This window comes from Paroedura picta, chromosome 12 (assembly GCF_049243985.1).
Source record: "Paroedura picta isolate Pp20150507F chromosome 12, Ppicta_v3.0, whole genome shotgun sequence".
NCBI lineage: Eukaryota > Metazoa > Chordata > Lepidosauria > Squamata > Gekkonidae > Paroedura > Paroedura picta.
The window spans coordinates 48,942,484-48,964,418 of record NC_135380.1 but is presented as its reverse complement, the minus strand read 5'-3'; the positions used below and the strand labels follow the sequence as shown (position 1 = coordinate 48,964,418).

The window sequence follows — 21,935 nt, the reverse complement described above, 5'->3', positions numbered from 1 at the left end:
GTAAAGGAGAGTGGGATAGAATAAAATTTGATAGCAAAGCAGTGTCACTAGCTCCATAGATCTGTAGATTAGAGGATTGCTGAGATGTCGATGAACTTGTCAACTTGTCAGAGTTATCTGGATAGGGGTCACAGTCAATCTCATTTGGATGCGTTGAAATTAGTGCTGTTGTTTGATTCAAGGAGGAGCTCCACTTCTCCTGAAATCTAGTAACATTGTTAGCCACTGCAAGGACACTCTCCTTGAGGCCAGGCTTCATTGAAATGTCTCTCAGATCACCTGGGCTGCTTACTATGGTAGGTTTGTTATTCCCACATAGAAGTTTATGTGAAGAGGTACAGTTTTTAATTCTCGCATTGTAATCTTCAGGAAGCAGTGGTCTTATTGTAGGGTCATGAAAGACCCTAGTAATCATGATCTTAAATTGAGCTAGAAAAGTCTTTCTGTTTCATAGGGTCCTTGGTATACTATCACTTTTAAAAGTTAATACAAGCCTGGTAGCTGATATGAATTTGGGTAGATAAAAAATGAAATCAAATCAATAAATGATAGATCAAAGTTAGTAAGTCAATGCTGCCAATGACGACATTATAGCCATCCGGCTAGACCATCTACCTCTGTTCCTGTGATCTGGGCCTATTAAAAGAGTAATTTGATGTCTGTTCAGCTGGCGAACCTGTGGGCAAATTGGGGCTCCAGAGAACTCTTTTGTTGCCTCCTCAACAGCTGTAGAGGGAGATTGTAGATTAGGTCTCAAGCTGTCCAGTTTTGTCTCTATCTCCTGTAAAAAGCGGAGAATAGCCTGAAGACTGTCACCCATTAATATACTAAATTCCGCCAGGAGGCTCCAGTTAGTAGCAGGAACTGGGGAGGGTGATATCAGAGACTTCTCTTGACAAGGTGCAACGGGGTGAATGCCAATATCCAGATTCGACTGATCTTCCTGGCAATAATCTTGTGAGTCCCTCTCCCTGAGTTCTAGAGCCCTCGAGCAAAGCATCAGGCATGGAATTTCTGTGGTCCACAGAAGGAGTGTCAGTTTTTTTCAAAAAGTTCTCAATGCGAGGGTGTTTTGCCATAACAGCAGGAGGGCTCGAGACTCTAGCTTGCTTCTTTCTCTTCCCCATTTAATTAATATAATTTGAAGACACAGAAGGCTTACTTGTCAGATAAGCTTGAGAGGCTCCTTCTAATTGCTTACTCAGGCGGGAGTTGCCCGTCCGGGAGGGTTGATAGGAGAGCAGGGGTGTAACTCTCTGAGAAATAAATCTTCCACTTCTCTCTCAGATGTTATAGATGTGAGGGGATATATCAGGCAGATGAACACAGTCTTTAAAGAAACTCGCAGGACGCTGGCAGTCAAAACAAGAGAATTAAAACAGAGCAACTCCGCATCGCCTGCTGCCCGCCGCCATCTTCTAAATTGGCATCTCTAATAACCGAACTAAAAAATTTAAGTAACAAACTGTCAAAGCTAATAAAACCTCACTCACCTATGCCTTCCTTAACTCCATCAATTCAAATGGAGCAAGATCTCCCACTAATTGAGTTAATTGATCTAACCGACACACATAATAGTATGGAGGTGAGTGTTGTTGTTAGGTGCAAAGTCATGTCCGACCCATCGCGACCCCATGGACAATGATCCTCCAGGCCTTCCTGTCCTCTACCATTCCCCGGAGTCCAGTTTGCACCGAGTGCTTCAGTGACTCCATCCAGCCACGTCATTCTCTGTCGTCCCCTTCTTCTTTTGCCCTCAATCGCTCCCAGCATTAGGATTTATGCTTTAGGAGGTGAGTGTAACTGAAGAAATCCAAGTGCACCCCCATTCTAACACGTTGACCCAGTGTAAACTAAATTCTGTCAAAAATGGATCTGTAGTTCTAGATACTATTCTCAATACTATTGAAACATTGGCAACAGATGTTGAACCTGGAAGCTCCTCTATTCACTCAATTACTCCAGTAACTGACTCAAACTGACTAGAATTCAGACCTTCATCCTCTACCCTTCAAATACTGGCATGGAACATTGCAGGATGGCATAGTAAGAGGGGAGATACTGACTTTTGTTCATTCCTCCAATCCTATGATATAATTCTCCTCCAGGAAACTTGGGTTCTAGGTGAAGTCCATTTACAAGGATACTACAATTTTTGTACTCCAGCCCTGGCATCATGAGGAAGAGGTAGAAACTGAATGGGCCTCTGCTTCCTTGTGAAAACAAATCTTAAAGAAACAATATCATATATAGGTGATGCCTCCCCCCCCCCAATATGCCCAAGCTCTCTTAATTAATGCCAGTCCAAGTATTATCTTAGTTAACATCTATATTCCCCCAATCTTGGAGGCTACTGAGTGATACTTAAACTGAAAAGAGGTGACACATTATATTGCAACCCTCAAAAGGGACCATCCACAGGCTGAATTAGCCCTTATTGGAGATTTCAATGCTAGACTAGGAACCAAGCACCTAACAAATTCAAATCCAATAGGAATCAATAATAGATGTCTTTATCATGGAATAGACCCAAAATCCAACAGGGCGAGCACAAATTTTATCAAATTCTGCTCTGCTTTGAATTTAAAAATTCTAAATGGCTCTAAAAAATTCCTAAACACAAATGAGTATACTCATCTTTTGATTAGAGGTAATAGCATCATTGATTTTGTTTGTGTCTCCTGGTCCCTTGTTAGTCGATATAATAACATTTATGGTATGTAGCCAAAGGCCATTGTTGTTGTTGTTATGTGCGAAGTCGTGTCCGACCCATCGCGACCCCATGGACAATGATCCTCCAGGCCTTCCTGTCCTCTACCATTCCCCAGAGTCCATTTAAGTTTGCAAAAGGCCATTACAAAACACAATTAAAACAATATGGTACAAATATAAATAAATAAAACAATATTTTTCCAATATCTTTAAGACTAAATAACTGACTAAGGGCTGTGTGGGAGGAGTTAGGGCGGGCCCCGTCCGGGATAAAAACTCGGAGCAGCCAATCAGGAGCCGCAATGCGGCTCCTGATTGGCCCCTCTGAGTGTCCATCTTGCTCCAAGCAGCCAACGGGGAGCCGCGCTTCACGCAGCTCCTCTTTGCCTGTTTTGCCCGGCCATGGAATCACCACATCGACTGACTGGCAGCCAATGCGGTAAGTCCTCTGCGGGGCCGTGCTGCCTTCTCCCGGCCGCTGGGGCGGCCTGGCCGCGTCAAAGACGCGGCCAGGCCGCTCCAGCGGCCGGGAGACGGCTCTGGAGGCCTGCCAATGCGGTAGGGTGCACCGCCTTCTCCCGGCTGCTGGAGCAGCCTGGCCGCATCGAAGATGCACCCAGGCCGCTCCAGCGGCCGGGAGACGGCTCTGGAGGCCTGCCGGTGGGGGTAGGGGGGTAGGGTGCGCCGCCTTCTCCCAGCCGCTGGAGCGGCCTGGCCGCGTCAGCAGCCGGGAGAGGACTACGGACACCTACCGGTGGGGGGGGGTTGTGCCACCTTCTCCCGGCCACTGGAGTGGCCGGCCCGCATCGAAGACTATGGAGACCTGCCGGGGGGGGGCTGCGCCGCCTTCTCCCGGCCGCTGGAGCGGCCTGGCCGCTCCAGCGCCCAGGAGAAGCCTACGGAGGGCTGCCACTGGGGGGGCACCGCCTTCTCCCGCCCGCCCTAGCGCCCATTTTATTCAACTTTAACATGGGCTTTATTCCTTGTTGTGTACATAAAATGGTAAACATGGACTACTAAGTTACAATAAAAGGGATAAAATAGTGTATCAAGGTGGAGGCTCCTGTAAAAATGCATTAGCTCGAATCTTCCTGGCAGCCAGAGCAAAAAGTGCCACCCTATATAAGATATAGGGGTCGACATCTGATAATAGATAGGTGACTTTGTCAAAATCAGAAATAGGGTGTGAGCTTGGTAATAACTTGGCAAGGAATTTGCCCCTTGGTTCGGAGTACAGGGGACAAGTCAAAACATAGTGGGGCAGGTCCTCCACAGATGGTTTTCCACATATACAGAGCCGTTGGGCTATGGGTATTCAGAGATATCGTCCAGAGAGCATGACTGATGGCATCATTTCAAACCGTAAAGGTGTTAGGGCCATTCTAAGATTACGTGTTGTTATATTTACTAAATATGATGCGGTAAAAAAGGCGAATGCCATTTTGGGCTGTATCAACAGGGGCATCACATCAAAATCACAAGATGTTATAGTCCCATTGTATACGGCACTGGTCAGACCACACCTGGAGTACTGTGTGCAGTTCTGGAGGCCTCACTTCAAGAAGGACGTAGATAAAATTGAAAGGGTACAGAGGAGAGTGACGAGGATGATCTGGGGCCAAGGGGCCAAGCCCTATGAAGATAGGTTGAGGGACTTGGGAATGTTCAGCCTGGAGAAAAGGGGGTTGAGAGGGGACATGATAGCCCTCTTTAAGTATTTGAAAGGTTGTCATTTGGAGGAGGGCAGGATGCTGTTCCCATTGGCTACAGAGGAAAAGACACACAGTAATGGGTTTAAACTACAAGTACAACGATATAGGCTAGATATCAGGAAAAATTTTCACAGTCAGAGTAGTTCAGCAGTGGAATAGGCTGCCTAAGGAGGTGGTGAGTTCCCCCTCACTGGCAGTCTTCAAGCAAAGGTTGGATACACACTTTTCTTGGATGCTTTAGGATGCTTTGGGCTGATCCTGCATTGAGCAGGGGGTTGGACTAGATGGCCTGTATGGCCCCTTCCAACTCTATGATTCTATGACCCAGGAGCAGAGGAGCAGAGAAGGTATCCTTGGGGTATTGAATGTGAGCATAATTATCTGTGCCTGGTTTGCATAGTTGAGAAATTCTGTTGAAATAAGGTCTATAGGGAAGTGCCTCTCTGTGAGTAGAGTTTTCAGATGTTTGATAGCCAGGTGTGTAGAGTTCCATGGAAGGATCCGCCCCTTATACCGGCAGATAACCAGGCAAACCTTACATGGTTGTAAAATCAAATGTTGGAGTTTTCTTTTATCTCCTGACTGCCTTGCATAAGGTCCTCATAGTTGAGCCAGAAAGAGAAAAAGGTGGTTGAGGGAGAAGCTCATTAGAGGTTAATTTGGACTCCCCCAGGGTGGCTAGCCTTGAAACCGTCTGGGTGAGTTTTTCAAATTGAAGGCTATTCCTTTTCAACAAAGAAAAAATACTCTCTGCTGTTTTTGCAGTCAGTTCCAGGAGTTCTCCCGCAAGGTTTTCTATGCCTCCTTTACTGTCAGCTTCTAGAGGTAAATTGTTTGAATTTAGGTTTAGGTTTTCAGTTTCTACCAGAGTATTAAAACGATTCTTAGTGGGGATACTAAATACTGAGTAATCCCCTATTCTTGTCTGTTTTTGAGCTGGCTAGTTTAAATCCTCTTCGCACCTGCGTTTTACTCCCATTCATATGATAAATGGCAGCAGAGATACTTGAACAGTTAGTTAAAGAAACAGATAAGCAGACAAGCAGTAAACAACAGTTTTGTAACTTTGTAGCTTTGTAATTTTGTGACATTGTAGTTTTATTTAAGTGCTTGAATTAGGCTGCAATTTATGGCCCTCTGCCAAGGAGGCACTCCTTGATAAGGGCTGCTCTGCCGTGATTGATATAATTAGCAAAATAAGATTAAAGAATGCCTTCAATTCAAAGTAGCTCAAGATATCACAGTCACTGACCATCAAGAATCTTCAATTAGCAGCAGGAAAACAGTATAGGAAAACAGGATAAAATAAAACTTGCAGAGCGAGATAGCCGGTGTTTCTATCTGGACGCCATCTTGAAAGCCCTTACCCCCTTGTTAGTCGGATCAGCAACTTTGTAGTTGGCAGTCGAATAGAAAGTGACCACATGCCTCTAATTCTCTCAGTCAAGATAGACTTGATGGACTCCTATTCAAAGGTAGACTCTGTAACTTTAGACTATCCCCTGAATTTTAGAAAATTAACTTGGGCTCCAATCTTGGTCCCTCAGATTGAGCAAGTGATAAATTCCCCCCAAATGCAGGATTTGAGACATAAGCTCCTTACAGCAGACTCCATTAACTCTATTTTGCAACTCTATGAGTCAATAATTGTGCTTTTTTATCACCTATCAAAACCTCCTAATAAGAACATCTCAACCCCTACTTGGTTTGATAAAGAATGCTTATTGGAAAAGAAACTATTAAGACGCTACTGCATGCTATTCAATAAATCAAGATCTCTTGGTAACCAATCCCACTATCTCAGAGCTAAAGCCGAATACCAGTCTCTTGTTGCTAAAAAAAAATCCGAGTTCCACAACAGAAACAAAGCACTAAATTTATCTGATAATCTGATATTCTGGAGAACTGTGACCAATGCCTTAACAAACAAGTCAAATAAAACTGTATGTCCTATTCCAGCTTCCAAATGGATGGACCATTTTTCCACATTGTTCACATTACTGTCTTCACTAGACCCTCAACTGTCCATTGGACAATCCTCTTCCTTTTCCTGTTGGCCGTTGAACCTGCTGAGATTTCTGAACTGATAAAATCTCTAAAACCTCATAAGTCACCCGGTCCAGATGGGATCCCTCCAGACTTGATTATTCATTATGCTGACTGGTGGGCTGTGCCTCTAGCACATCTGTTTACAAAAATCAACCAAACAGGACTAATCCCAGACTCATGGCTAAATTCCATCATAACCCCAAAATATAAAAAAGGAAAAACTGACCTTCCTAGTAACTACCACCCCATCAGTTTATTGTCAGCTGTAGGTAAGCTCTTTGCAAAATATCTGGCCACTAAACTTATAAACTGGACATCCAACAATTACATCATAGGGTTTAGGGTTTAGGAAGGGATACACTACCTTAGATCATTGTACTGTTTTAGCTTTTTTAAGCCAGAAATACACCAAACCTAAGAGGGGCAAATTATTTGTTGCCTTTATTGATTTAAAAGCAGCCTTTGACTCAGTTTCCAGAGAGAAACTCTAAATAAAATTAACCAATCTATAGACCAACGTCTACTCTTTCTATTAAAACAGCTCCATCATAACAACCACTGCCAAGTCAAATATTCTGCTGAGGGAAATCTAACACCAAAAATCCAAATAAACATAGGAGTGAAACAAGGTTGCATCCTTGCCCCTCAGTTATTTAACCTTTTCTTAAGTGACATCCTTCTATTTTGACAAAGTTAATGGGCATCCTCCCATTCTTGGCAATAGACCCACTCCACTTCTTTTATACGCAGATGACACAGTTATCTTATCTAGAACTCGAGTTGGCCTTATACGCTATCTCCGGTTATTCAGTGATTACTGTAGTAAAACTAAAACTGTAGTCAACTAAAAATAAACTTTGAAAAAACAAAGATCATGGTATTTGCAAAGTCCCGATACACGTTTCCCTGGATAATAAATGGTAAACATATGGAACAGGTCAATCACTACAAGTATTTAGGCATAAACTTTATTTATAATAACAGTTGGGCCAACCATAGAGAAAAAACAATCAAATCTGCAAAAGGCCAGTTGTCCCTTTTAGCCAAGTTTTATCATCAAAAAGGCAATAAAAACCTTCAAGCAGCCATTATAATCTACAATGCCAAAATAATTCCTCAGATTCTTTATGGAATCCCAATATGGATGGATGCATTTAATAATAAATTAGAGAACATCCAATTTATTATTTTTCAGAAATTTGCTAGGAGTCCCAAACTGTCTGGCAAATCATACACTTGTCGCAGAACTTGACCAACAGAGGCTAGAAGCCTGGGCTTGGTTTCAGTCCTTTAAATACTGGTTAAAAATTCACTTCTATGCTCAAACAGGTAGTTTGTTAATTAACCTTTTGAGTGACCCTTATTGTTTCAGCTGGCTGGACAAAATGTCAAAGAAACTTCAAATTATGGGTCTGGACCCTTAGCATGTAAGATGAAAGGTCGATACTAAAACTAATATCACAGAGACTAGAAGATCAGGATACCCAGATTGTGGGCTCCTCTAACAACAGTGTATGTTCTCCCTGCTTCTGGGATATTCCCTTAACTTACAAATCCATGCCCATGTATTTCCTAATTTTGGAGACATACCAGTTAAGAAGAGCATTTCCAGTAGCTCGCTTAAATATCAGGAGAGATACTGTTTACATGGATGTAGTGTCCCAGACACGTTGTACCATATACTTCTGGTGTGTCCTAAGTTTGAAGTATATCGTCGCCTGTTAGCTAATTATCTGAATAAATTGAAATTCAGCGGTGTTAATGAGAAACACTGGATTAAAATGATACTGAATGTGAGGGACTCAGCAACTATTATAAAAGTAGCAAAGTTTTTACTGGCAATTTTAAATGAAAATCTTTTACAATAGATTTTACACCTGGAACTGTTTGAAATTTTCATTTTATGCTTTGCAATTTTATGCCAATAAAGGTACTCTGAATCTGAATCTGAATCAGGATGATCTTGATAGGCTCGAGAACTAGTCTAAACTGAGTAAAATGAAGTTCAATAGGGACGAATGTAAAGTTCTGCATTTTGGTAGGAAATTTGACCTCCCACAGGTCAAAGGGTTTAGGCACATCTAGAGATGGCAGTAGCCAGGAGATTGACATTGGTTGAGGGACTTGGGAATGTTCAGCCTGGAGAAAAGGAGGTTGAGACGGGACATGATAGCCCTCTTTAAGTATTTGAAAGGTTACTTGGAGGAGAGCAGGATGCTGTTTCCTTTGGCTGCAGAGGAAAGGACGTGCAGTAATGGGTTTAAACTACATGTACAATGATATAGGCTAGATAATAGGAAAAACATTTTCAGAGTAGTTCAGCAGTAGAATAGGCTGCCTAAGGAGGTGGTGAGCTCCCTCTCACTGGCAGTCTTCAAGCAAAGGTTGGATACACACTTTTCTTGGATGCTTTAGGACAGTGGTCCCCAACCTTTTTATCACCGGGGACCAGTCAATGCTTGACAATTTGACCGAGGCCCGGGGGGGGTAGTCTTTTGCCGAGGGATGTCGCCGCCACCTGAGCCCCTGCTCCGCTTGATTTCCTGCCACTGCCCCTGACTTCCCGCCGCCCTTTGGGAGGCGCTGCCAGCAGCATCTGCACAGTGCCATGCCAAGGGGGAGCCCCAGCCATGGCAGCCGCTGGATAGCACCAAAGGCGAGCTGGTGGCAGAGTGGCAGGGCAGCCCCCGAGGAGGAGGACGAGGAGGAGCGGCGGCCCGGTACTGACTGATCCACGGACCGGTCCCGGTCCCCGGACCGGGGGTTGGGGATCACTGCTTTAGGATGCTTGGGCTGATCCTGCGTTGAGCAGGGGGTTGGACTAGATGGCCTGTTTGGCCCCTTCCAACTCTATGATTCTGTAAGTGGTTTGTAAGTGGAACAGACTTCCTTTGGGTTCTCCATCTTTGGACATTTTTAAACAGAGGCTGGATAGCCATCTGATGAAGTGGCTGATTCTGTGAAGGTTCAAGGGGGTGGCAGGTTACAGTGGATGAGCAATAGGGTTGTGAGTGTCCTGCATGGTGCTGGGGGTTGGACTAGATGACCCAGGAGATCCCTTCCTACTCTTTGATTCTATGTTTCTATGATCTATGGATTCCAGCCTCAAGAGGGGACCTGGGGATACCCCAGAATGATAGCTCTTCATCAGACTGCAGAGATGAATTCCCCTGGACTAAAAGGCAGCTTGGGTGGGGGGAATTGTGGTCTTCTGCCCCATAGGGGTCTACAGATGCCAGCCTCCATGGATGCCTGGGAGGGGCTTCCCCCCACCTCACCCTACTTCTCCCCTAACTTCTACACCAGGGCAAATCATTGAGGCAGGCTGTACTAGTCCCCCTTCCAAAGCCGAGCTACTTCCTGTGGTCTGCTCATCTGCTACTGTTGCTTCTCCCTCCTCCCTCCCTCCTCCCTCCCTCCCAGGCTGAGCTAGTCACTGGGTCCTCTTCTTCTTCTGCTCCTGCTGCTGCTTCACCCCCTACTCCCTCCTTCCAGGGCTGAGCTACTCACTGGGGCCTCATCTGCTGCTGCTGCTGCTTCTCAACCCCCTCACTCTAGGGCTGAACTACTCAGTGGGGACTTTTCTTCTTCTGCTGATACTTCTCCCTTCCCTCCCTCCATGCCAGGGATATTCACTGGGGCCGTTTCTACTGCTGCTGCTTCCCAGGGTGGCAGAAAGTTGGGGGCAGAAGCTGACTCCTTATCACCTCTTCCTGGCTGAGGGCTCATTCCCAATAGAGGCTCAACTACAGGGGAGGGCTATTACAGGCCAAGTGCCAGTAGTGAATATCCTGTCAATTCTAAAATATATGGCTTACTGATGGTTCTATGACTCTAAGGAACAATCTTGAGTCTTCTCTGACTGGAGCTATGTAGTGGGGAGGGGAATGGCATTGGATCTCTTGGATCATTTCACTCCCAACTGCCTTGAAAAGCCTGCAAGAAGGGGCTGCTGGAAGTTTCCCCTCTCCTATTTGGGCATAAAGATGCACAGAAAAGTTTTGAATCAACCTATAAATAAATAAACATCCCACCTATAGATCCCTTTGAGATCCAATGTGCACTGTGGATGTATCTTAACTGGGGGGAATAATGCTGCTAGTGGAACAGATCCATGGCTCCAACCCATAAGAACCTCCCCCCCTGGAAATGGCCCCTGATCCTTAAGCAATAGTGATATTCAACTAACTCACCCGTCCATTGGTCTCTCCCTTCCACCAGCCTTGGTCTCCACCAATCCGACTGTAGATCTTCACAATGTCCCCTTCTCGCAATGAGAGCTCCCGCATGTCCCGGGCAGCAAAGTTGTACCTCGCAACAGCTGTCCCTACGGCCCGCGGTGTAAACACTGGCAGCGAACAAAGAGCAGGAGGTCAGAAGGCATAATGAGCCTGGAAAGCAGCTGCACCTAACGGGAGACCTGACCCATTTCAACCTGAGCTCTCCCTGGCCATTAGGCTTCTGTCCCTGGGATCAGGGCCATGACCCGAGAGGGCATTGGATTCCTCTTCTGAAACACTTCTGGGGCCATAGAAATAGCTCAGACTGGTCTTTGTCTGAATCTCAGTCTTCTGTGGAGGTTGATTTGGAAGCTGCATTGCCAGGTCTGCGATCAGATTTCCTGGTGGGTTCTCTTTGTTTGACTGCATCTAGTTTTGATCAAAGAATTCATTCTCAAAACAAGGCCACAGTTGCAGCAGTAGAAAGAATAATTTAATGGGGCAAAAACTGAAAGTATTTTGTAAATGTTAAAGGAACATGACTTCTTTACATGGTTTTTGGCTGCCTTTTCCATTCATACTCCACCTTTCTTCCTACACTCTTTCCAAAGAGGAAAGGGAGCAGTCTTCCCCCCCTAGATTAGGCTGGAAAAAAAAAGATTGGTATATCACCACCGCAGGAACTTCTGTGGCTGACTGGACCACTGGAAGCCAGAGCTCCACAACCTGACACCCTCATCACTAGACTGTGCAAGCTAATCAAGACATCCGTTTTCAGTATTTTGCTACCCAAGGTTGAACTGGGTCTGGGCACAAGGAAAAGGGAGGTTTTATACTAGACTTCTTGAGGTCAAGATGGAAAGGAGATGATCCAGAGGGCTCTGGAGGAAAACCATGAGTGGGGAATGGGAACTGCCAACTACGAGTCTCTGGGAAGGAAGATGGTCAGCACAGACACCAGGGTCTCCGATACAGATCCCATCCAAGCAAACAGGAGCTGCACAAGAGCCCAGGAAGGAGTGACATGGTGAAGAAAGGGGAAAACAAATCCACAAAGAAGTCCTGGATTGTCCACGAGGGATGTGCACAGATATATATTTTAGGTTCAGTTTCTTAGTTCAAAATTCTGTCCAGATTCTCCAGCAGAATTACAGGAAGTGTTCTGAGTCATGGCTTGATTCTAGTGACAATGGGAAACACATTCTCACACTCATAACATCTTGTCTCCTGCTCAACAGTGACTTAATCTCTTACTCCCTGGGGGATGCTTAGGCAGGTATGAAAAAGCCTTCTGGTTTGAGAGGCAATTAAAATTATCACTGCAAGGAATAAGATCCTCCATGCAGCCATGTGCTGGGTGCATTTCCCCTGGCCTCAGGACTGCTTTTACATCTCTATCCATCAAAGACACCCTGTCTACTTTACTTATGAGTAGACCAACAAGTGCATCATTGGTCTCCCTCAGAATTCTGAGAGACAAGGACAAATGTCCTCTCAGATTACTGACCTTTCTCTCAATTACCGATTATGCATGGGGCTGGAAATCCGGCATGGCAACAGCAGGACAGCCCCAATTATGCACCGTGCTCCCGCCATCCCCAGCCGTGACCCAGCGCAGCACCCCAGAAGACCTGTGACAAGGGAATGTGGAATCTTCCGTGTTTCCTGGGATGCCATGGATGCCAGCAGGGGCTGGGTCATGCCAACCCCATGCATAAGCAGCCTACGGTGTTCCTGGGGGGGACACTGCATGCCCCTGTCAGCTCCACGGAGCCACAGAGCCGTGGAGCCGACCGGGAAGTCCCTCCACCCCCACCCTGGTGGGAGAGCGGCATGCCGCTCCCTGACATTTTGCGGTGGGGGGCCCCATTCCCCCTAACTCCCCCCCTTGCTATTGCAGCCCATAGTCCGGGGGATTCCCCATGGCTGCTGCCGTGCATAATGGGTGATGCTGCCCTTTTGTTATTTTCTTTTCCTGCTGTCAGAGGGTGGAAGCTGTAGGCCTTCGCATGCCAAGCAAGTGAGATGTGATGGGTAGCGGTGGTGGTGGTGATGGATCATAGCAGCCCTCCCCCTTGCAAGGAACACAACAGTGCCTTTGCTTTCCCCTTAGCTGCTGGTTTGGTAGGGGAGGGGAGATCCACACTGGACAAGGCTAAAACTTCTGCCTCCCATCTGGCTTTTAGGGAGTGTAGACAAAGCTTTTTGAAGGCTATATGTCCAACAGCAGAAATTTCCCAGGTAGTTAGCTTATAAAGAATTCATCCTCCTCAAGCCAGCAATGTGATTAGAGAACACACTGACAACCAATCAGGGACAATGATCTGTGGTGTGAAGATGGGCTAACTGTTCTGGATGGATGGTGTGCTTGTCAGGTACGCATCTGCTGAGTTACTCTCTTCCCTAGCCACCCTTTCCTTACACTTCTCACTGTTCTAAAGCAACAAATACTGAAAGCACAGTGCAGTCACCACAGCACTGCTAGAAAAGTAGTGAGATATGTCTTATTTGATCTGGATCCAGAAGCCAGAGAAACACTCCTTTGGATTAGTTATTGTACATCTGTTAAGAAATAGGCATGTTCATTTTGGGCTTTGATGGGTTACGCTCTGAAGGCACATCCCATGTGTTCTCATCCACGCCACATCCATTCTGTGAAAAAATGAGCTCCATCTGCTGCATTTTGTGCCACACTGTCCTGAGTTGTCCTCAAATTCAGCCTAAAGCAACGTTTTTGAAAAACTCCACTCAGAAAACAAATCCAAAGGAATTTTGAGAGATGCAAAAATAAACAGGAAGATATATCTCAAAGAGGAGTAAACCCCTTCCCCCAAATTCAAGGAATCACCCTGAGCAGCAAGGGAGGGCAGCATAAAATATAATAATAATAATAAATAAAAATAATAAAGTTCTGCATCAAGGTCATGCAAATTCTCTGACCAGAGAAGGGAAATCTAGAGACTGGAATCAATGAGAGATGTTTACATCATTTTTCTTGTTCTCTTTATACTGGTCACAGCCATACAACCCCTCAAACTTTTTCTAAAATTTCTCCAATTAGCAGCAACATACCTTCACACATACTTCTGAAACTGAAGGGTTTAGAAACTCTCAAAAAAGCATTTTAAAAGTGGAATCTCTTAGGAAGCAAAGTTCTGCATGCTGAGAAGCATTTCTTAAAAGGAGAAAGTGACTTCACAACAATCCTAAATTTGATGGAAGAGGCTGTGATAATGTGCAATGTGTTCTTTTACTCTCAAGCATGGCAAGCACTCACACAATGCTTTTCATTATGACAAGAACTGTGGCGTTACAGTACCGTTCCAAAGCTGGGAAGGAATGAACATGCTCAGGGGCCCCTGCGGTGGCTGCTGGCATTTGGGCTGCCCTGGTTAACAGAATGCCTCGCTGGTTTAAAATGAAAAGAGGCCTTTTTTGTTTTGCTCTTTTGCCACACCAGCGGCTGACTGCCAAGGACATGCAGCTGTTCTTTGGCCTCCCGGAAGACCTTGCCTTTCTCTCAGAGAATGGAGGGTGGCTTTGACTCTTTGCATGGGCACACATACATTTATATACCTGACCAGAAAGGAGTGGAGGAATTCTGAGAAGTGAAGTTGTGGCCCTGAGGACTGAGAAAAGAAAAATTGTAGGAAGCACAGGCAGCTGCAGAAAGATCAGAGGGAGAAAGAGCAGCAGGAGAAAGAAAAGGGGGGAAACACAGAATTAAAAAAGGGAAATTTACCAAGAGGGTGGGAATCAATGCAGCAAAACAAGCAAAGAACATGCAACATTGAAAAAAAGGAAAGGCTGCAGAATCAGATCAAGCTCCATCCAGGCCAACACAGAGTGGCAACTAAGCACCCCTGAGAAGCTCACAAGCTGAGCAGGAAGTTGATTGCCTTCCTCTGAACATGGACATCCCATGGATCTGTCACTGCTAACTGTTCTTGGTGTGTGTGCCTATTTCCTTGTAAAACACCCTCAGTGACCAGCATTCACATTTGGGAGGTGTGAGTTGCTCAAGTGAATTCTGTGTGATGTGAAAAAGTGTGCAGGGAGGTATCTGGAGGTGAGAATACTCAGCAGGATGACCTCATGTACTTCCTTAGATCCATGTAACTTCATCCCAGATTTACTTTTAACAAGATGAACAAAACAGGAGGAAAGCCACAGGCCCCGTTAAAACACCCTTCGGTTACCTGGTGATCGAGTTAGAGTTCTAGAGGTGGATCGTTCCCGAGACTTGTATGGATACTTCAGTGTTGTGTCCAGCTGTTTGAAACTCTCCTTCAATGAATGTGTTTGATAGTATTCCACAAGTTCCTGCAGGGGATGGATTAAAACCTGTGAACTTTTCAGAGGGTGACCATCTCCCATTCAGTTGGGAGAAAGAAGAATCAAGATGGCTGCCCCCAACCCAACCTACCAAGAGGCTTTCAAATTTCTTTGCTTCTGTGATGTGAATCCAGTTGTCCTTCTCAACCACCTTAATATGCTTGACTTCATCATTAAACCTGCAGAAGAATGGCAAGTGGGAGCTGCAGCTTAGAAAGATACCAGAGACGAGGTGTGGAAGGAATTTCTGCCTTCCAGTCTCAGGAGGTACAGCCTAGAACTACTGGTAGATATGGCTGAGCAAGTCACATTGCAAACCAAGGGCCAGATTTGGGGGCTGTTTTGAAAAGTGTCAGTGTCCAAAAATGCAACATGTGATGTGAAGACTTGACATCTCAGCCATCAAAACCTGGGATTGAAATGTCCCCTAGGTGGGAAACAATGGTGAGTGCCAAAGGAATGCAACAGGAGAAAATCCAGTTGAGAAAGGTCTCAGCTGATGTACCCTCCCTGAATTGAAAGGGAGATCATGATTGAGCCATCAGTTCTTCATTTGGCTCACTCCTTTCACTGATAAAGGTTGGTGATTTACAGGGGAAGTTGACAGAACAAACAGAATGCAATCTTGCTCCAGCTTGCAGCAGATAGCAAAGTTTGACCTAAATCAGACCTCTTATCTTCAAAGAAAAGGCATTAAATTATTGGCAAGAAGAGTTCTTCCCGGTGACAAAGAGATCTTTAAAAGATTATTTATGGTGAGAGATACAGGTGTGTAGTAGCTGTCTGAAGCAACAGAACAAAGTTTGAGTCCAGGGGCACCATTAAAACCAACAATCACTTGGATAAAACTTTATTGGTCTTAAAGGTGCCACTGGACTCAAACTTTGTTCTTATGGTTAGAGACTATCTTCTTTCAAAGTTCTTAAATTTAAAGGAGGACTAAATATCTGGTTTAACAGGCTTTGTCAGAGGCCTGCTTTATCAAAACAATATAATTAAAAAAAAAAACAGGAAAAGTGCCAGAACCAGATGGCCTGCCAGGACTAGATTATTATTATTATTATTATTATTATTATATTATTATTATTATTATATTTATATTTATACCCCGCCTCCCCCCGAAGGCTCGAGGCGGCTTACATAAACCCGTCCCCTAAAACCATAAAATGACAATAAAAACCAATGATTTACAATAATTGTAACCACGATGGCGTAGCCTACTCATTTGCTCTCCGCATCCTCATCTACGGTGGGGGGTGACGCTCTCTACCACCAGTTTGTGAGGGGGGGGCTGATCTTCTTTCCGCCCGGCCTCAGTTATAAGCCTGGCGGAAGAGCTCCGTCTTACAGGCCCTGCGGAATGCTGGTAATTCCCGCAGGGCCCTCAGCTCTTCCGGGAGCTCATTCCACCAGGTTGGGGCCAGGACCGAAAAGGCCCTGGCCCTAGTCGAGGCCAGGCGGGCTTCCTTGGGGCCGGGAACGACCAGTAGGTTAGCCCCCGCAGAGCGTAAAGCCCTGCGGGGGATATAGGGCAAAAGGCGGTCCCTCATATATGCTGGGCCTAGACCACGGATGGCCTTGAAGGTCAAAACCAAAACCTTGAACCTGATCCGGAAGGCGACCGGTAACCAATGCAGCTGCCTCAGAACTGGCTGGATGTGAGCCCTCCATGGTGTAGCTGTGAGGACTCTAGCAGCCGCATTTTGGACGAGTTGCAGTTTCCGGATCAAGCCCAGAGGCAGGCCGGTGTAGAGCGAGTTACAGAAATCTAGTCTAGAGGTGACCGTCGCATGGATCACTGTGGCCAGGTGTTCAGAGGACAGATAGGGCGCTAGTAGCCGAGCCTGGCGAAGATGGAAAAATGCCCGGCTAGCTACCTGTTTAACCTGTGCCTCGAGTGTTAGTGAGGCATCGATGGTCACCCCTAAATTCCTGGCCTGAGATGCGATATTAAGTTGCGTCCCGGCCAGAAAGGGTAAGCGCGCTTCCTGATCTGCCCCCCTACGGCCCAACCACAGAACCTCCGTCTTGGAGGGGTTGAGTTTCAGGCGACTCTGCTCGAGCCATCCAGCTACGGCTTCCAAACATCTGGCAAATGGATCTGGGGGGGAGTCTGGGTGGCCATCCATGAGGAGAAAGAGCTGGGTGTCATCAGCGTACTGGTGGCAACCCAGCCCATAGCTCCGTACCAGTTGAGCCAGAGGGTGCATAAAGATGTTAAATAATGTAGGAGAGAGCACCGAGCCCTGTGGGACCCCACAAGGGAGCCGGTAAGGGCCCGATACTTCCTCTCCCACGGCTACCCTCTGTGTCCGGTTTTGGAGGAAGGAGCGTATCCAGCGTAACGCTGTACCCCTTATCCCCGTACCGGCAAGGCGGCTCGCTAGCAGCTCGTGATCGACCACGTCAAACGCGGCCGACAGATCTAAAAGAACTAGCACAGCAGAGCCACCTCGGTCAAGCTGGCGACGAAGGTCATCCAACAAGGAGACCAACACAGTCTCCACCCCATGACCAGGGCGGAAGCCAGACTGGTATGGATCGAGTGCCGAAGTATCTTCCAGGAACGCTAGGAGCTGGTCCGCCGCAGCCCTTTCCACCACCTTACCCAGGAACGCTAGATGCGCTACTGGGCGGTAGCTTGCAGGGTCATGTGGGTCCAGGGATGGCTTCTTGAGGAGAGGGCACACCATCGCCTCCTTCAGCACCTCAGGAAACTCCCCCAACTGGAGAGAGCAGTTAACAATATCCCTGAGCTGCTCACCTATCCGTCCATCCCTCCCCTTAAGGAGCCAAGACGGACAGGGATCAAGGGGGCAGGTGGTTGCCCTCATCCTCCCCAGCAACCCGTCCACTTCGGATAAAGAGAGCCGCCTGAAGCCATCAAACGTTACCTCCAAAGGCGGCCAACGGGCCTCTAGTTCATTAACTGTATTAACTGTAGCTGGAAGGGAGTGGCGGAGCGACAAGACTTTATCCGCGAAATGGCTCGCAAATGCCTCACAGCTGATGGTCAAATTCCTACTATTTTGGCGCCCATCTTCCAGGGCGGTAAGAGATCTAATAACCCTAAATAGTTGAGCTGGGCGAGAGCTAGCGGATGCAATTTCCGCGGCAAAGAATTCACGTTTAGCCGCTTTCACTGCCATCTCATACGCCCTCATAAACGTGCGATGAGATGTTCTTGTAGCCTCGTCACGGGCCTTCCGCCACACTCGCTCTAGTCGTCTCAATTCCCTCTTCTTCTCCCGGAGCTCCCCAGTATACCAGGGTGCCCGTTTGAGTCGAGGGCAGAGAAGACGTCTAGGAGCAATCTCGTCTATGGCAGCCGACAGGCGGGACTGCCAGTCCTCCACCATGGCCGCTAACGAGATGCCGGGAGGTTTCGGGTCCCGCAGAGCATTCTGGAAACCAATTGGATCCATGAGTCTCCTTGGGCGGGCAAAAATGCGCCCGCCGCCCAACTGGGGAGGGGGTGGGGTCTTGATCCGAGCCCGCAGGGCATAATGGTCTGACCATGGTACGGCCAAAGCTGTATCCAGAACCACCTCTATCCCTGCCCCAAAGATCAGGTCGAGGGTGTGGCCGGCCTGATGGGTGGGCCCAGCAACAAATTGCGAGAGCCCCAGCGTCGCCATGGCCGACACTAGGTCCGAGCCAAGTCCTGGGGGCAGCGCGTCCGCATGGACATTGAAGTCCCCCAAGATTATAAGCCTGGGGTACTGCAAGGCCCAGGCGGCCACCGCCTCCAGCAGGCTCGGCAGGACATCTGGTTGGGCGTTGGGCGGACGGTATACCAACCAGATGGCCAAACTCTCGACTGAGTCCAACCCAATACCGACGCACTCCACTCCCCTGATGTCTGGGGCCGGGAGAGCCCTGTAGGAGAAATCCTCCCGGACCAAGATTGCCACCCCCCCTCCCCTCCTATGGACCCGGGATTGGTGCAGGACCGCAAACCCTGGGGGGGCAAGTTCCTTTAAGGCGACTGTTTCGCCACCCCTCGCCCAGGTCTCAGTCACACACGCAAGGTCGGCCCCAGACTCCGCGAAAAATTGTTGCAGAGTTGAGGCCTTGTTGTTGATTGACCTTGCATTGCACAGGACCAAGACCGGGTCCACCCTTGCCTCCTCCCCCGTATATCTGGGGATGGGACGGAGGTTAGAAGGGCAGCGAGCACGCCTCGGGCGTCTGCCGTGTAACCACGGCTTGGCCCAAGGACTAACACAAGTGCTCTCTGACCTTCTCTTGTCTAACCTCCTCCCCCAGCCATATCGCCCTTGACCCATTATGGACGAGATCTCGGCCCCAACTTGGGCCCCCCCTCGTGGTGGTACCCCTCCAATCATACTCCCAGGGGAACAAACCCTCAGCTAACTAGCTGCCCTAGAACCCTAGCACTAATACTCCTAGGTTGCACTGAATATCCCACCCTAGCCCCCCCAACCCAATTCCACCCACTAAACCCACCCTAACCTCCCTCCCTAACCTTATCTCTGCAAGCCAGCAGTCCTATTTCACCAGCAGGCTAGGGCCTAGTCAGATCCCGCCTCGAGGGGGTTCTCACGACCTTGCCCCCCACTGGTTCCAATAGATCCCTGCTAGGGCACCTTAACTTATCTAATTCCCCATAGATGGCCTTGAGTATGCCCGTATTCTTATCCTTATCTTGCCCCTTACAAATGTTTTGAAGGTGAACCTTTTCAAGCATTACAGAGTACAATGAATTTTATTCTTCAAAGTAGAAAGCAGATACATGGAAAGAACGTGAATATCCAAAGAAGGACAAAATTCTAGTTGTTCAAAATGAGTTGTTCACAATAATTTTAGCAGAAAGGCTGAAAAATTGAAATTGCCTTTGTTGGGGGGGGGGGTAGTTGTAAATAAAATGAATGTCTTATGCAGAATGTTATTTCTTTTCCAGAGAATACCTGTACTGATTTCTGATGTACCATTTAAACAATGGCTAAAAATATCTCAAAATTCATTTTGCAGGAGAAAAAGTAATGTATTAAATATAAGCTACTGTAAGAAGCTAAAGAAAGATGAAGTTTGGCCTTACTGGATTTGAAAACAATATTATGTCACATACTAGAAATATAGCCCGCTGTAAAAGGGATACAGCGGGCTCTAGATACATACATTCTGTGTTGTCCCGCAGCAACGGCTCTGTAGTTAGCTCTGTGTAGTCAGTAGCGGCGGGGGAGGCGGGGAGGGGCCGGCAGCTGCGCTCCGCGCAACTGCCGGGATCTTTTCCTGCGGGCGAGAGTCTTTTCCAATGCGGCGAGAGTCAGGCGGCTACCCGAGGGATCCTGCGGCGGGCTGACACGGCGAGAGGCGCTTTGCGCCTCTCACCGTGTCAGCCCGCTGGCCGAGGGAGCCCTTGGCAGTCGCGCAGAGCGCGACTGCCGGGGGCTCCCTCGGGCAGCGGCCTGACGTGGCGAGAGGCGCAAAGCGCCTCTCGCCGTGTCAGCCTGCCGGGCAGGGAGCCCCCGGCAGCCGCGCTATGCGCGGCTGCCGGGGGCTCTCTCGGGTAGCCGGCTGATGCTGCGAGAGGCGCTTTGCGCCTCTCGCCGCGTCAGGCCAGGAGGAACTGCGAGCCGCGCTGTGCGCGGCTCGCAGTTGCTGCGGCTGGGAATCGGAGGGACCAATTGGCAGGCGCTTCGCGCCTGCCGATTGGTCCCTCCGTTTGTCTGTCGTGAGGAAGGTTCCAATCCGGACCCTTCCTCATCACGGACTAATCCCACCTCCAGACCCCTTACCGAATTATATAGTCCGTGGCGCCTGTGGCGCCACGGGCGGTTTAAAGATTATCTTGTATGAATGAAAGAATGGCTATTACAGAGACACAATAGACAGTTTGGTGTAGTGGTTAGGAGCAACAGCTTCTAATCTGGCGAGCCGGGTTCAATTCTCCGCTTCTTCTCCATATGCAGCCAGCCGGGTGACCTTGGGCTCCCCACAGCACTGATAAAGCTGTTCTGACCGAGGAGTCCTGTCAGAAGTCCCTAAGTCCCACTTGCTTCACAGGGTGTCTGATGTGGGGAGAGGGAAGGAAAGGTGGTGTAAGCCACTTGGAGACTGCTCTTGGTAGAGAAAAGCTTCATATAAGAATCAACTTCACAGGGTGTCTGTTGTAGGGAGAAGAAGGGAAGGTGGTTGAAGCAGCTTTGAGATTCATTTGGGTAGAGAAAAGCAGCACAGGAGAACCAGCTCTTCTTCTTCTATTAGAACTAGAAGGTCATGGCTTGAGGTTTGGTTGGCATGTGGTATGATAAAATTAAAATGTGGGCTTTAAAAACTTTTATATTAGATATATATGTGATATTGAGATGGAATAAATATTAGGCTAGACTATGTCCAAAAACACCATTGTGGATTTCAAGACAAGCAGGTTTTTATAAACATGAAATGTTAATTAAAGACAAATGGTTAAGTTATTGAGACATACTGGTCTTTTCCCAAAGGGAATGTAAAATGAAACCAAGGGCAAATTTAATTAGGACATAATCGTCAATAGTTTTTTATGTCCAAGTATTAGAAAGATTTAGATAAAAATTGTATTGCTTTGAAGAAATGAAGGCTGTACTACATGAAACTGAATTATGTATAAACATTGAAAGCACAGACAAATTTATGATCAAATGGGGTAAGAACTTTGGATATTATATACAAATGATGTTCTGATGGGTAAACTGGAGGACTGCAGACTGGATTTTCAGATGGTTAAGTGGACAGAGAACTGGCTAGAAAACCACACCCCAAGAGTGGCTGTCAATGTTCTTCTATCAGAGCGGAGGGAGGTAAGACTCAGTACTGGGTCCACAGTAATGGCTTCAGTTCTGGGTCCAGTACTTTTCAACATTTTTGTCAATGACCACCTGGATGCGGGGGTAGAGGGGCTCAT

The 21,935-nt window shown here is 47.2% G+C and overlaps 1 protein-coding gene across 11 annotated transcripts in view; it reads right to left on the bottom strand.

Annotated features, from left to right (window-relative positions):
• Positions 1 to 21,935, bottom strand: part of VAV2 (vav guanine nucleotide exchange factor 2) — a 389,230-nt gene that overhangs the window by 28,226 nt on the left and 339,069 nt on the right. For 3 of the 11 annotated variants that reach the window (XM_077305020.1, XM_077305024.1, XM_077305023.1), the window contains exons 25-28: positions 15,120 to 15,207; positions 14,893 to 15,016; positions 14,270 to 14,356; positions 10,667 to 10,821 (exon numbers count right to left, since the gene is read on the bottom strand). In XM_077305020.1, the coding sequence (XP_077161135.1) occupies positions 10,667 to 10,821; positions 14,270 to 14,356; positions 14,893 to 15,016; positions 15,120 to 15,207 (454 nt within the window). The other 8 variants (XM_077305015.1, XM_077305016.1, XM_077305014.1 and 5 more) reach the window with 7 other exon arrangements.